The following is a 15,136-nucleotide window of genomic DNA, read 5'->3' on the forward strand; positions in this document are numbered from 1 at the left end:
CTCTTTCGGGACGTGGGAGTTCGAAGCGCGCCGCCGCGCTGGCTACCTTGGCGACGTTGACTACTTCGACCGCGAGACCGCCGCGGAAGAAGAGGAGAACAACCAGGAGGACGCGGACATGGCAGACTACGACCGCGATGATAGCGGGCAGGCGTGGGATGCAGAGACCCAGCCGCCGGACATTACCGAGGAGGAGGCCATTGCCATGGCACTGGCCAACAGTGAGCTCGACAAGCTCGACGAGCTCAACGAGCTCGCTTTGTGGGACGGGCTCGCAATCCAGCTCCGCGAGTCCGCGCGCAGGGGAGGTCGGCGAGTCCTTCTGCCACGCCGACGCATTCCAACGACCGCGCTCCGGCTGCTGCTCCGGCCTGGGATCCGTGGCCACCTTCACCACAGCCTCCTGCGCAGGCGACGGCCTGGCCGCAATTGCCGCAGCCTGCCCTACCTCCTCCACCGCCGGTGTACCAGCTTCCATGGCTGACGCCGGAGTTCATCGACCTCATCAGCGACGATGACTAGTAGGCAGTGCCTAGTTTTACCACGCCTTTATGGCCTTTTTATGTTTTTTATGAATGTAAATTATGACTTTTATGAATGGGAAAAAATTATGCGTCGTGCCGCTGGAGCCACCCCGACGCAAACGGACACGCGGACGATTTCGACCATTTCGGGAAATGCGTCGTCCCCGTTGGAGATGCCCTAATATTTCAGTTTCAGAAAAAGAGGTCTAGAGTTGTTTTTCCAATAGTTCAAAAATAGGTCCGTTTTGAGGCATAATGAAGTATTAATACTACAATCTTTAATCACAGCCAAACACATCAAAGTATTTAAAACTGTGGTATTTTGAGAAACTGTGGTATTGTTCAAATACTTCAAAAAATACTTTGCTACCAAACATAGCCTCAGTTTCTAAAAGAAATACTCAAGTATTAAATACTTTAAGGTGCTTGGATCCAGTAAATAATGTTGTAGTAAATAAGTATTTTTCAAAACTGTTTTTTTTTCTTTCATGTTGAGAAATTTCAGTCTAGACATCATTTTTTTCAAAACCGAAATATTTTATAAAGCAGCAGTATTCCATGCCCATATGCTAAAATAATTTGTCTTTTTTAATGTTGTGTTTTTTTATTAAACGGAGCTCCCAAACTGAGCCTTAAGGTGTTTGGATCCAATAAATATCGTGGTCTCCAAAACGGTGGTTTTTTGTTTGAAGTATTAGAGAAAGAGGTCTGAGAAAAGAAAAACAAAACTATGGTATTTGTTAGCCAGGCATTAGAATACTTCAGTTTTGAAATACTTCAGCTTAGAAAATACTGACCTACCAAACACTACCTAAAGTATTTAATACTTTGATATTTTCAGATACCGAAGTATTGTCAGAATATTTCAACAAAAAAATGCTTGGTACCAAACAGGGCCTAGGATCAGTAACAATAACCACATTATAGAAATTAAAAAAAATCAAGGATGCTTTCATCATAGAGATATGCTTCGTAAACAGTTCGTCACGGTCGTATTCCAAATAATGACATGACAAGTAAAACTGAATACTCTTAAACACATTCCATTAGTTTTAGCATGCAGAGATACAGTACCATCGGTTTGAACCCATGGGCGGGTGACCAGCCATTATGCTCGTCACCACAGCCAGCCATTGCTTAATTTTGTGAGCCCAAACCTAAGCATAATACGACTAGTAATGTAAAAACGGCCGACCAGCGAGTGTGAGCACGCCTTGCGGGGAGCAAAAACGGTAACCCCGAAGTACGCAAAGACACGACGCATGCTTTGCCACTCAGAGGAGGCCGCTTAAAACAGAGCCACCCTCCGCCGACAACCATACACGGAGATGTAAAAGGAAATCTGCAACGGTGGCCGGCCGGCTAGAACTGGCCACCGGAGAAGGTCTGGCCGAAACCCCATCCGGCTGGCGCCACGTTGGGACACTGAATGGTACGGCCGTCACTGGAGGTGACCTGGAAGGACAGCGGCTGGGAATCGAGTTTGGCGCCGTTCTGCCAGTTAGCACCCCAGTTGTGGCTCATGGCCAGCCACCCTGTCCCTGGAGACTTCACGTATACCGACTTCAGGTCGCCGGCGCCGGCCACGTTCGAGATGAGCACCAGGTTGAAGTAGGAGTGGCCGGTGACCGTGAACCGGATGCCGCCCGACTTGATACAGGCCACCCTACACAGCACGGCAAACACACATTAGCTTCAGACACACGTACAGGCCAGGGAGCACACGCAATGGGTTTGGTTGGTCACCCATTGTTACCTTCTGAACTGGACGGGCACGACCCCGGCACGGTACTGGGCGATCTGAGTGAACGCGGCCACAGTGAGGTCGAAGTGCGACTGCGGAGGATTGCACCACCCACCGTCGTTGTTGGGGAGCGCATAGTTGGGCGGGCAGACGTTGGTTGCCGTCACCACCACGGAGCCCGACGAGCAGCTGGCCCCGCCGGCACATCGGACCTCAAAGCATGCACCGCAGCTCTGCCCGTTGTTGAATAGCGCCGTGCTCAGCGCCGCCGTGTTCGTTCCATACCCTGCGCTGAACATGTTGCCGTACCCACACGCACCTCCTGCATACACGAAGATCAGATAACACAGAATTGTAACTAACAGCTGAAATGAGCCGCCTAATTAAACCTTCTGCAGGCTTACCCATCGTTCCTGAGGCATCGTTACCGCCATAGAACGTGGCACGGCCACTGCTCCAGGTTGAGTCATCGCCAGCGACAACTCCCAGCATTGCGGCAACCCCAAGAGCTAGCAAGCCTAGGAACTCCATGTATATCTGGAATCCTTCTGAAAATTGGCAGAAGGTGGTGTAATTAGCCGAGGTAACCAAGAACTGCAGAAGAAATCAAGTACAATGTAAACTTACAGCACTAGGCAACTAGGCTTTGCTAGCTCAGCACTTGTACTTGCAAGTGCAAAGATGCTGGGAAGAGTATGGGGGATCCTAACAGGAAGCTCACGCCTATATATAGGCGTAGGTCGTTGCATAGGAAATCGTGAAAAGTAAAGAGCTACATGTACGAATCAATCTTATTTCTATCAAGAAATTTTTATTTAGAGATTCGTGTGTCAATAGTTCTTTATGGCATGCAGGGGACTGTAAACTCTGGCCACCTGCTGGTGATACAATGGAATATTTCAGAGAAGATACGTTTGCATATATATACAGTGAATAATTTTGGCCAGAAATAGTTAACAGTAATTAAGTTATCTGGGAACATGGGCAAATGGGCACCTGTACTGTTATCTCAAATAACAAACTGTGAAAAGACTTTGACTTCCCATGTATCAAGGAGAGGAGATATTGTGATAGATAGCTAATGCCCAATCCAGTGCACAGATTAAAATATTTGATACGTTTTACTTTTGCCCATGAGCTCTGATACCAAGTTCACTTTGACTTCCAGCTCGCTTCAATTTGAAGCCAGTGTCTCATGTGGTAGTTCTGCTTATCACAAGGTCACTAGCCATTTTATTAGTGATAGTCATGTCGGCTTCTGTTAATGTGTGTGAGCTAAACAGATGACAGATTCACATTGAACTTTGGAAATTGGGGGTTTATATATGCATAATTTTCTGCATTATCCAATTTGTACTACACCAAAGACATTAGGCATGCAACTATGACAAAAGGATCATACTGGCCATCTATATCCAAAGAGAAGATGGCAAAACAGCAACAGTTATGACACAAGTAGCTGAAAGATGGTGAGGTTTGAGTGTTGAGTAGTTATGGTGTAATTATGGTACTGGACTTTTGATACTGGAATAAAAGAATCCAGCACACACTTGTTCATGTAAATGAGCTTAGTATTAAGATGTCAATATGCTATTTACAGCAAGCATCTATTTAATCTATTTCTCTTGCTAGCAAAGAAGGCTGGAACTATTTTCTTGCAGCAGACGAGGCGATTACTGAAAATAGTTGGTTAGTAATACCTTAGTGATAGACTGATGGTTTGCCCTTTTTCTGTATAATGATTGTCTTGCAGCACTTCCGCCTCCATCTTCAAAAGGGTATAACCAATACAAGCCCAAATTAATAACCAGCAAGTACACGGAATTAACGGAAATAACTTGTTATTCTTAGGTGCCGAATCAGTGTTCACGAATCAAGAATGCACTTGTTTAGTGGTTCCAAAAAAGAACTTGTTTAGCTCTGCAGCACGGCCTGCGAGATGCAGATCAGATGCTTGGGCACATGGCCACAGGGCCATACTCATTTGACTCTACATAGATTTAACTAAGCTCTCGATTAGAAAAAAAAATGATTCCATAGAAATTTGTCAAGTAAACTGTCAATATCCAATCACATGTGGATCCTCGCTCTGTAGACTTCTATAACCACAAGGGGCCGTGTACACTAAAAAGTTCATTTTTTGTTACTATCTCTTGGTACTACATAAGAAAGTTTTTTTCCGAGAGAGAAACGCACCACATATATTAAAGTAGATAGGTGCCTAAATGCAAAAAAAAAAAAAAAAAACTGAAAACCCAACTCTTTACTTGAGTAGAGGTTTGGTACCAAGGTCATTATATGGCTGATATTTTACTGGAAATTAAACATGTAGTGAACTTAAAGTAGATAGGTGCCTAAATGCAAAAAAATAAAACTGAAAACCCAACTCTTTACATGAGTAGAGGTTTGGGGCGATTTGCACAAAAATAACCCAAAAGTGGAAGAAAAGCACAGACTAACCCTCCGGCGAAACTATTTCACTCATCTAACCCTTTTGTGTGGCGCCCCTCTCATGGGCGCCACACATGCCCATGTGGCGCCCCTTCGCCGGCGCCGCAAACCCATCCGACGTGGCTCGTCGACGCCGAGCTGGCTAGCCGATCCGACGTGGCCAGACAGTGTGGCGCCGCTCCTGCCGGCACCACACATTGAAAGTGTGGCGCCCGTGGCAAGGGCGCCACACATCCACTTAAGTTTGGGCCGCGCGCGCGCCCCCAGCCCGACCCTTTCTTCTTCCTCCTCCCTCTGTTCTTCCTCTCTCTCCACAGGCGGCCGGCCCTCTCTCTCCCCCACTCTCCCCCCACCAAATCCACCACCAAATCTTCAGATCTGTCCGTGGAGATCGTTCCCCATCCATTTCTCAAGGTAATCCCCTTCGAATCTTCTCCATTCATCCACTAATTTCATAGATCTTGCTAGATTTGGACATGAACCCTAGACATGGAATTTTTTTTGTGCACTCTATATTGTAGTGCTTGTGTTGGAGATGGTACCCTCATGTATGCATGTGTTTGAACCATAGATTTGTTGAAACCTAGATATGCAATTTCACATGTATGTGTATGAAACTATGAACCCTATGTATGTATGCATTCAAATGTGTTACATATGCCTAGTATTTGTGATGGAGTAACTCATATTTGTTAGTGGAATGGGTCATAATATGGTTCAAACATGTAAACATGTAGGATGGCCGGTCCCGGTGGCCGGCGAGGCGGTCGAGGCCGCGGCCCTGGACGCCCCCGGGGCCGGGGAAGGGCCGCCGCGGTGGAGCAGCAACGGCTCCACGCTCACCGTCACCTGCATCCTCCTCTTCTTCGCATGAGGAACGTTGCTTCGAGTTCCTCCTCCGCATCGACGACGACCCACTCGGCATCAAGCGGCTACCGGACAAGTTCGCCGAGTTCGTTGATGGCGTCGAGCCGGCGCGATTGCAGCCTACGGGAGGCTAGCCGCAGCTTCGCCGCCGGCCCGTGGAGGTCCTGTTCGACGGGCAGGGCAAGATGTACCCGCACACGGGGTGGGACAAGTTCGCCCGTGACCTCGCGCTCGAGCCCGGCTGCCAGCTCACCTTCCTCTACGAGGGGGACGGCGATATGATCGTCAAGGTGTTCGACGACACAGCGTGCCTCGTGCACTACCACACTGGCGAATCCGGCTCTGACACGGATAGTTAGATTTTAGAGTGTTGTGAACTCTATCTTCATTGCTACGTGTTGTTTGAATTCTATCTTAAATTGTATGAAACTATGTGCTACGATGTTAGCTATGATGATGTTATGTCTATGATGTGTGTACGAAATTGCTGTTGATATGATGTGTGTATGAAATAGCTGTTGACATGATGGCTGTTTTGCTGGAATATGGTAGGATTTTTCATGCTTTACACAAGTCAATGTGTGGCGCCCTTCTCACTGGCGCCACACAGCACAGTGTGGCTCCCATCCCATCGGCGCCACACATCCCGACACATCCATTTGCAATTGCCCAAAACATACTGTAAGACAAATCGTCTGGGACTTAGCCGTTTTGGCGAGCCTCTATGTGTGGCGCCGACGCCACGGGCGCCACACTAGCATGTGTGGCGCCGATCCCACGGGCGCCACACAAAGAGGCTCGCCAAAACGGCTAAGGACTAATCGTCCGGAGCCCCTGGATGTTTTCGATCCAAATGTCGATATATGTTGGCATGCGTGGTGCCGATGACACGGGCGCCACACACTGCAGTGTGGCGCCAGTGTGGAGGGCGCCACACATTGACTTGTGCTAAAACCTTGAAAAATCCTACCACATTCCAACAGTTTGAGTACAACATTGCACTGATCATGAAGGTTCAAAGAACACATCATAATGGTTCAAATGACAAATAAGGTTCGACGACATCAAGGTTCCAATTACAATAAGGTTCAACGACATGAAGGTTCGAGAAGATCAATGTTCACACAACATCATGGTTCGACAACATAAAAGGTTCGACAACAAGAACATAGCCAAACCGTACAACATCTTGAATGCGGCTTGTTTGGCCTTCCATGCCTTCCCGTACTTGACATCGTAGGCAAACCGGGATTTGACCGTATCTTGCACGGACCTAATGCTCATGATAGGAAGTGATGATATCTCCGCCGAGAGCTTGTATGCAATGAACTCGGATGTGAGTTGACGGTGGTCCAGCTGCGCATCCTTGCCATCAAGCTTCGGCCCCCGGCACATGTGAGTGGCTACACAACTTGTTATGTGCCAAGAGGGCCCTTTTTGAAAGGTCTTGCACGGACAACCCATGGGCACCTTTTATCCACACATTTTAGCGTGTACCGCGTCTTCAAGTCCGAGTGAACAACAATGTAAGGGCGATGATGCTTAATGGAGAACTCCTTCAACCATATCTTCAATTCCAAGAAGGTATCAAACGTGAGCCCTCTAGAGATCATAGACGTCCTAGCTTCCACATCTCTCTTGGATATTGGCCTAGCTCCAAGAAGTAAACTTTTGCCACCATCAACCACGGCTCCATCCGCAAGACTAACATCACGGAACAATGGTACCCGGATATCCCGTCCGGTTACCTTCTTGAAGATCTCGGCTCTTTCGGCTTCCTTAGCCGTCAAGCCATCCTCGTCAACCTCCTCTTCGGGTCCATCATCATCCGAGTCCGACGCATAGCATCGGGAATAAGGAATGGAGTGGTCCATCTCCTCTTGCGTCCAATATTTATCCAAATCACCGACATTGTTGCCATTCATCTCGAAACAATCATCACCATCGTCATGCTCGTCATACTCATTATCCAACGGAGGTTGTTGGGCAATGGGAGATTGGACAATGGGAGATTGGGTGGCTTCTTCTTGGCTCATGGGTGGTGGACTCCTCTCTCGAACAGGGAGGAGGGCCGGTTAAGGTCAAGCTCGATACGAGCATCAACCGTCTTGGTTGCAAACAACTCCAAAGCCTTATCTTGTGACCCGGCCACCGTCTCCTTGTAAACGGACCAACGTTGCTCGGAGTTGATACGCATTGTCTTCCAACGGGTGTGCATTCCAAACCCCACATTATGCCTTCCCTCTAGCTCAACACCATCATTTGGCTCATTCCAATTCAACTCAACCCTAACTTGTGCTACCACCTCCGCAAAGCTAGGGCTAAGGTCAAACACCAAGTCAACCTCTTCCGGGTCCGGCTCTATGTTTCCCTTCAAATAAGCATCCTTGTCCACATGATGAACATGAACAATTCTTTCCATCCCCCTAGCATAATGGGAACAACACATACACACATGTGTTCATTAGTTACCATAATCAACATAATCTACCCATACAAACTAGCACACTACCATTTCTCCTACTTCAACAACCCTAACATCCAACCAAATCCATCTCCACCCTCAAATCAACCAAATCCACATCTAGGGTTTCACATGTACATTCAACCAAATACACAAAATAAATGGATGAAAAGAAGGGGAACGGAGGGGATTACCTCAAGGAACGAGTTGGGAACGATCTCCACGGACGGATCCGAAGATTTGGTGGTGGATTTGGTGGGGGAGAGGGGAGGAGAGAGAGAGCCGGCCGCCTCGTTCTTGAAGAGCGAAGAAGAGAAAGAAAGAAGAAAGGGTCGGGCTGCGGGGCGCGCGCGGCCCAAACTTAAGTGGATGTGTGGCGCCTTTGCCACGGGCGCCACACTTTCAATGTGTGGCGCCGGCGAGAGCGGCGCCACACGGTCCGCCACGTCGGATCGGCTAGCCAGCTCAGCGTCGACGAGCCACGTCGGATGGGTTTGCGGCGCCGGCAGAAGGGGCGCCACATGGGCATGTGTGGCGCCCATGAGAGGGGCGCCACACAAAAGGGTTAGATGAGTGAAATAGTTTCGCCGGAGGGTTAGTCTGTGCTTTTCTTCCACTTTTGGGTTATTTTTGTGCAAATCGCCGAGGTTTGGCACGAAGGTCATATGGCAGATATTTTACGGGAAATTAAACATCTAGTGAACTTAAAATAGCACAAGTGAACAATTACATTTACCATTTAGTAAAAGAAAACAGTACTTTAGACTTAGCCAATTGATGATAGCTACACTTCCAATCTCTTTTAGATTTTACTCTTCTGCTGCTACAGTGGTCACTATGTGGAAATGACATATCCAGTAATCTGCCTGGTAAGGTAAACTGTCTAGCTTGTAAAACAATCAGATCGGGCAAAATCATGTGCAGTTTCAGGACACGAAAGTACACACAGAAGTTAGAAAGCAATAGCTAGTTAGCTACTCACTCCGTTCCATAATTCTTGTTGTGGCTTTAATTCAAATTTGAACTAATATGATGACAGAACAGAGGGAGTATTTATTTATTGCATGTTTATCTATTCAGGAACTTGGACCATCTATTTCAACAGGTGCTTTCAAGATATATGGGTGTTCAAGAAGCTATTCAAGATTACCAGAAGGTTTTTAATTCTGTTGTCTAAAGGACAGTAAACATTTAGCCATGATTAACTTTATACTGAATATCAGGCTTCTTCATTTATATCAACTGAAACAGAAGGATATCATATATATCCTAACAAACTTCACAAGCTAGGTCATTGATACGATGTAGGTTCTGGCACAACTCAGCAGATGTGAAATCCTTCAAGGTCTAAATCACATGCTTTCTGCACGATGATTTTTGTCAGCCAAGCCTGGAAAACATATACGAGATGCAATCACATGGCCAGCTCACTTAATGATATGCCATAAGCATCCACTTATATGATGTATTTTTATTCGATGAAAAGCCACATGGTTACACCTAAACTTCCCTATATAATTTCTTACTCGCGTAAGACAGAAAAAAAAACAGTACCAAATTCATAGGTAGATTAAACGCCGCAAGAAGGGGCGTACGGTACGGGAAGCGCTGGTTGAACGTGCTTGGGTCCCCGACATCGCTGGTGCGCCAAGTGCCCTCGCACTTTGGCAGTACGTGCAGCTATGGGGTAAACTCAAAGACATACAGCTGTCTTCGGACCAAGATCGGTTGCTTTGGCACTGGATGACAGATGGCCAATACACCTCTCGTTCCTGCTATGACACCCTCTTCCAGGGGGCCATCATCTCAGGTTCCTGGAGGTTGAATTGGAAATCCTGGGCGCCACCGAGGGTGAAGTTCTTCATCTGGCTGACATGCCTGGACAGATGTTGGACGGGCGAGAGACTGGCGCGGAGTGGTTTACCGCATGTGCCTAGATGCCCACTCTGTGACCAGTCGGTGGAAACCATGACGCACCTACTCACTGGGTGCTCATTCTCCAGGACGGTCTGGTATGAGGTCCTCTCGTGGATACGATCCACCTCAGGTCCTCCCACAGTTGAGGGCAACTTCGCGGAGTGGTGGTCACTGGTGGTGCGGACCACCCCTCGCCAGCTGCGCAAAGGCACCTTGTCGATAATCATGCTCACGGCGTGGTGGATTTGGAAACACCGGAATGCTGCGGTCTTCGACAACGCGCGTCCGTCGGTGGCGTCCTTGGTCAACGACATTAGTTCCGAAGCGCGGCAATGGGCGGACGCGGGGTCCCGGGGTGTTCACCAACTCCTCCCCTAGGATAGGTTCTCTTTCTTGGGTCGAGTTGTAAGGCAGGGTGTTTGTCCTCTCGGGGACTTGTACATATAATCTTCTTTTCTATCAATGCATCGAAACACAATGCTTTTGCGTTTTCGTTAAAAAATTCATAGGTAGCCAACGGTATGATGCATGAAAAGCATAAGCAGTGACGATTCTCTCTTACTATGGTCAACAAAACGTGATTTTCACTTATCACAAGCATTCAGCCAGGCCAGGTATCAATTGTGAAGCAGATAACAATGGGGCCACTGTGATCATGAAGTTTTCATTCAAGCTGACTTTAAATCAAAAAAACTGAAATCCCAGAGTCCATAAGTTAAAACTAGTGATGGTTAATAACACGTGAACTGGTCCACTATCCACATGATCTCCAAACATTCAGGTTATTTGTCTTTATGAAACACAAATATTGAAAAGCAAGAAGAATTTATCTATATGTTCAGATGACATGTAACTGAAAAGGTAATTTGTTTAGTCAAATATGGAAAAGAGTGAGGTCACTCTGGAACTTCATTTGCAATTCAAGATGGAGAATCAGCAAGCAGGGGGCATGAGTGGTAACTGGCGTTGTCCTTTATCAGAGCATTGACCGAGTATTCTAAACCTAGGTTTACTCAGCCCAGCATTTGTCACAGGTGCCCTCACCAAGCACCAGTGCAAAAACGAGTACTTGACAGTTTTAACCAGTAGAACAAAGTCCGGTTTTCCACCCTAAACTTTTCACTTGGCTCATATTTTCCCCCTAAACTCAATAATGGTTCGTTTTACCCCCTTAACCTGGAATTTTCACTCAAAAATTTAAACCAGGTAGGGGGTTAAATGGACCATTGTTCATAGTTTAGGGGGGTTTAGTGAGCCAAGTAAAGTTCAGGGGGGGGGGGGGGGGGAATATGAGCCAAGTGAAAAGTTTATGGGGGAAAACCAGACTTTGTTAACCAGTATAGATGGATAACTAATTGTCACAATCTCTAACGAGCATGATATGATTTAATCCAAGTTCATGCTGTCCTGCAGTAAACGAAGAACCAAATTGGAGTGCTTCTAGAGGGGAGCCGTATGAAGTACAACTGGGAATCAATATAACTATGGACTTGACCCATAACTGTTCACCATGTTCTATATCACTATGTACTTGACACAAATTAGAGTGCATCCAGTAAGATGCCATGAGGAAAAATGGATAGTCTATATAACTATGGACTTGCCCGATAATTTTCACCATGTTCGAAATATGGACCAAATGTGGCTACCCGGACACCATAATTTTGTCCATGTTATATTTATCATACAAATTGCAAGGGGTTACCTGTTCTTAACTCTTTAGTGCAAGATGTTTGTAGTTTAGGCAATGGGTTCCTAATTCAGACCAGAGGTAGCAAAGATAGCTGAGATGACACTGCAATTATGAAACTATGTCTCCATTTCATGCCAACGCATACATTTCACTAATTTGCAAACCTTTCATAAGAAACTACGACTATATATGATGGCTTCTATTATATAAGCATATTTTTCCCCAACTAATACTCTAAGAAGTGAATCCTGCAAGGTAACAAGTTTTCTCACGTACTGCTATGACACACAAAAAAGGGCATCTGGATACATGTATGGTGTATAATATAACATGCTGATGGATGGTTAATGGTTATCATAAGTTATATCAATCTGAAACTGCACAGGATTACTGACTAACTTGGAGAAGGACCGACTAGAACCAAAACTAGGTATTCAATCTGCAGAAGAGTGGAAACTTTGGTAGATAGAACTTTTCCTAAGAAGCTGCAGCATAACCTACAATCGGGGAATTTAAACAACCCTCATACTTGGGTTAGTTAAGCAAAAAAAAAAACACTGCAATCCATCCAAGTGTGTAGCATAGTACGCCATTATTTTTCATTGATTCACAGGCTTGATCATATGTATGGAAGTAGCAGATTTCAAAAAGGAAAAGGAGAGAAAGAGGAAACTTACAGGAAAACAAACCTTGGGTTAGTCAGTAAGTCCATAGAAGACGAATCACCAACCAATTTTCGTACCTCATTGCCAATCCCTATCCATCTTTACTACAGCCATCCTTAAAAATAAAACATTCAGCCGCAGCTCCAGAGAAGAACTTGAGCACTCTGACAGAAAATTTGAACTTTTCTTTATATTCCTTGTGAAATTATAGAGTGGTCAAGCTCAATTCGTTTCTTAGGCATCTCTTCTGCTAAACTAGCAGCTTTCTGAGCATTTCCTAACCTTGCTAAACCAGCAATTAATATGGTGTAGCTAACTGTGTTCGGTTTAAACCTTTTCCATATCATCCAGCAATTTCTTGGCAGTTTCAATCTGATCTAACTTACAATTACCATCCATTAAAATAGTGTAACTATATCAGGTAACAAGTCCTTTTCTCCCATGTCATAGAAGTACTTGAGAGCTTGCTCCAATTCCCCAATTTCCCAAATCCACTTATTTAAAGTTTAAACATCATAGGCATATATTCTGTTGACACAATTTTCCTTCTCCATTCAGCCACAGAGATCAGCTGCTTCATCATCTTTACACAATCGACTGAGCCCAACTGGTTCGCCCGTTCTCCCTTCCTTACAGAGACCGGACATCAGTGTGGTGCATGCCACCACATTGGCAACAATTCCAAGACTTGCCATGTGCTGCATCATGCCTTCGAAATGCACAAAAGCAGTACCTGTCACGACTTTCAGTGAACACCTGGCCACCAGCATTTCACCAAAGAGAACCCCTGCTCGGCTGCATGTATGACCATCTCGGTGCGGCACAGAGAGGTTAAGAAGCCTGAGTACGACACAATTTTCCCTCTGATTCCAATCTTCGCCATCCTCACATACAGAACCACCGCCTGCTTCACATTGCCACCCTGTAAGCATGATGATAAGGAACTCAAATCCGAGCTCGCCTGATTCCAATCTTCACCATCGTCCTATAAAGTGGGCAAAGTCCAGAGAGCAGGCGGTTGTATGTAGGAGTAGCAATGATTGGGAACAGCCCACCCCACAGCATGATGATAAAGAACTCAAATCCGAGCAATTGGTAGCCAGTGCCGCAGGCAGCATCAATGATGATGGAGTATGTCCGCTTGTTGGGCTGCAATGCAGCTGCCCGCATCCAGCGCCGGAAGTTGAAGACGTCCTCAAGGCATCTACCGAGGCAGGACCCTTGGGCAAGGGTGTTGCAAGAGACGACGCTGGGGAGCCCGGGCACCAGACAGCTAGGCTGCACATTGCATCGAACAATCTGCACGCCTGGGGTGAGGCGGCCGAACAGCAAAAGCAGAGTGGGAGAGGACGTTGAATGTGGCTGCGTCGGACAGTTGGTCACCAGCGGGGAGCGCTCGGGAGAAGCAGGCAAGGTTGGAAAAGCAGTACATGTCACGACATTCAGTGAACACCCGACCACCAGCATTTCACCAAAGAGAACCTCTGCATGACTGCCTCTATGACCATCTCCGCGCGGCACAGAGCAGTTAAGAAGCCTTGGTACGACACAATTTTCCCTCTGATTCCAATCTTCACCATACTCCTATAAAGCACCACCGCCTGCTTCACATTGCCACCCTGTGTGCAAAGTCCAGCGAGCAGGCGGCTGTATGTATTAGTAGCGGGAACAGCCCACCACACAGCATGATGATAAGGAACTCAAATCCGAGCTCTTGGTAGCCAGTGCCGCGGGCAGCATGAATGATGATGGAGTGTGTCCGCTTGTTGGGCTGCAATGCAGCGGCCAGCATCCAGCACCGGAATTTGAAGACGTCCTCAAGGCATCTACAGACGCAGTACCCTTGGCGAGGGTGTTGCAAGAGACGACGCTGGGGAGCCCGGGCACCAGACCAGACAGCCAGGCTGCACATTGCATCGAACAATCTGCGCGCCTGGGGTGAGGCGGCCGAACAGCAAAAGCAGAGTGGGGGCTGACGTTGAATGTGGCTGCGTCGGACAGTGGGTCACCAGCGGGGAGCGCTCTGGAGAAGCGGGCAAGGTCGGAAAAGGGGCACCTGGCGGGGTCGCGGTTGAGGCGCGAGGTGGACGGGAAGGCAGCGCCTCCGGCCGACGCTGCGCGGAAAGAGGAGGCTGACGATAGGAGGGAGACGAGGCGGCGGCTGCAGCAGCGGGGAGAGGAGAGGAGAGGCGGCGCCGCGGGAAGCGCATCGGGGTCGCGCCAAGGTGGCCGGCGGGCGAAGTTTGCCCGCCGTTAAAACCCCTCCATTTTTTCTTGAGAATTGTTAAAAGCCCTCCATTAAAAAGAAGAACATTTTAGGTTGAGCCGTTTACTATTCGGCTCATGGGCCTTTAGGTTCAACAAAGGGCCCAGCGGATTCACCATATTCTGACTTAGCGGTAGGACCCCGTACCGCCCGCGCGCTTGGTGAAACCTATTTGGAAAATGCTTGGTTTCCTCCGGAGGCTACGTTGCGCGCTGCCTCCGGATGCGTGGCCGCTCGATTCGTCTGGATGACTTGATCCCGTGACGTGTTTGCTGGGCCCCACCAACCCACCGACCGACCTTATCCTCTCGCATCGTTTTCTCGTCTTCCCAATTCCCACGCGCTGGCTGCCATGACTGCTCCCAAATCGAACGCCCCAACACTGGACGGCGGGAGGAGGAGCCGCAGCGCAGCCTAGGCGGCTCACCGGAGGAGGCGGGGCCGGGGGTTTTGGGTGCTGCGAGCGCGCTGGTGGTATTCAGAGGCTACGGCGGAAGTTCCGGGGTAGGGCGAAGATGGAAACTGCGGCGGAGCCCCGGGCGCCC

General features: G+C 47.7%; 1 protein-coding gene across 1 annotated transcript; it reads right to left on the reverse strand.

Moving 5' to 3' along the window:
* Window positions 1-1,873: 1,873 nt before the first annotated feature.
* LOC124666668 (expansin-A11-like) lies at window positions 1,874-4,036 on the reverse strand. Its single transcript, XM_047204004.1, has 4 exons — window positions 3,969-4,036; window positions 2,673-2,816; window positions 2,281-2,590; window positions 1,874-2,190 (listed from the first exon to the last, which is right to left on the reverse strand). The coding sequence occupies exons 2-4, from the start codon at window positions 2,797-2,799 to the stop codon at window positions 1,887-1,889; spliced, it is 741 nt and encodes a 246-aa protein (XP_047059960.1). The 5' UTR covers window positions 2,800-2,816; window positions 3,969-4,036; the 3' UTR covers window positions 1,874-1,886.
* Window positions 4,037-15,136: the final 11,100 nt, after the last annotated feature.

This window comes from Lolium rigidum, chromosome 6 (assembly GCF_022539505.1).
Source record: "Lolium rigidum isolate FL_2022 chromosome 6, APGP_CSIRO_Lrig_0.1, whole genome shotgun sequence".
NCBI lineage: Eukaryota > Viridiplantae > Streptophyta > Magnoliopsida > Poales > Poaceae > Lolium > Lolium rigidum.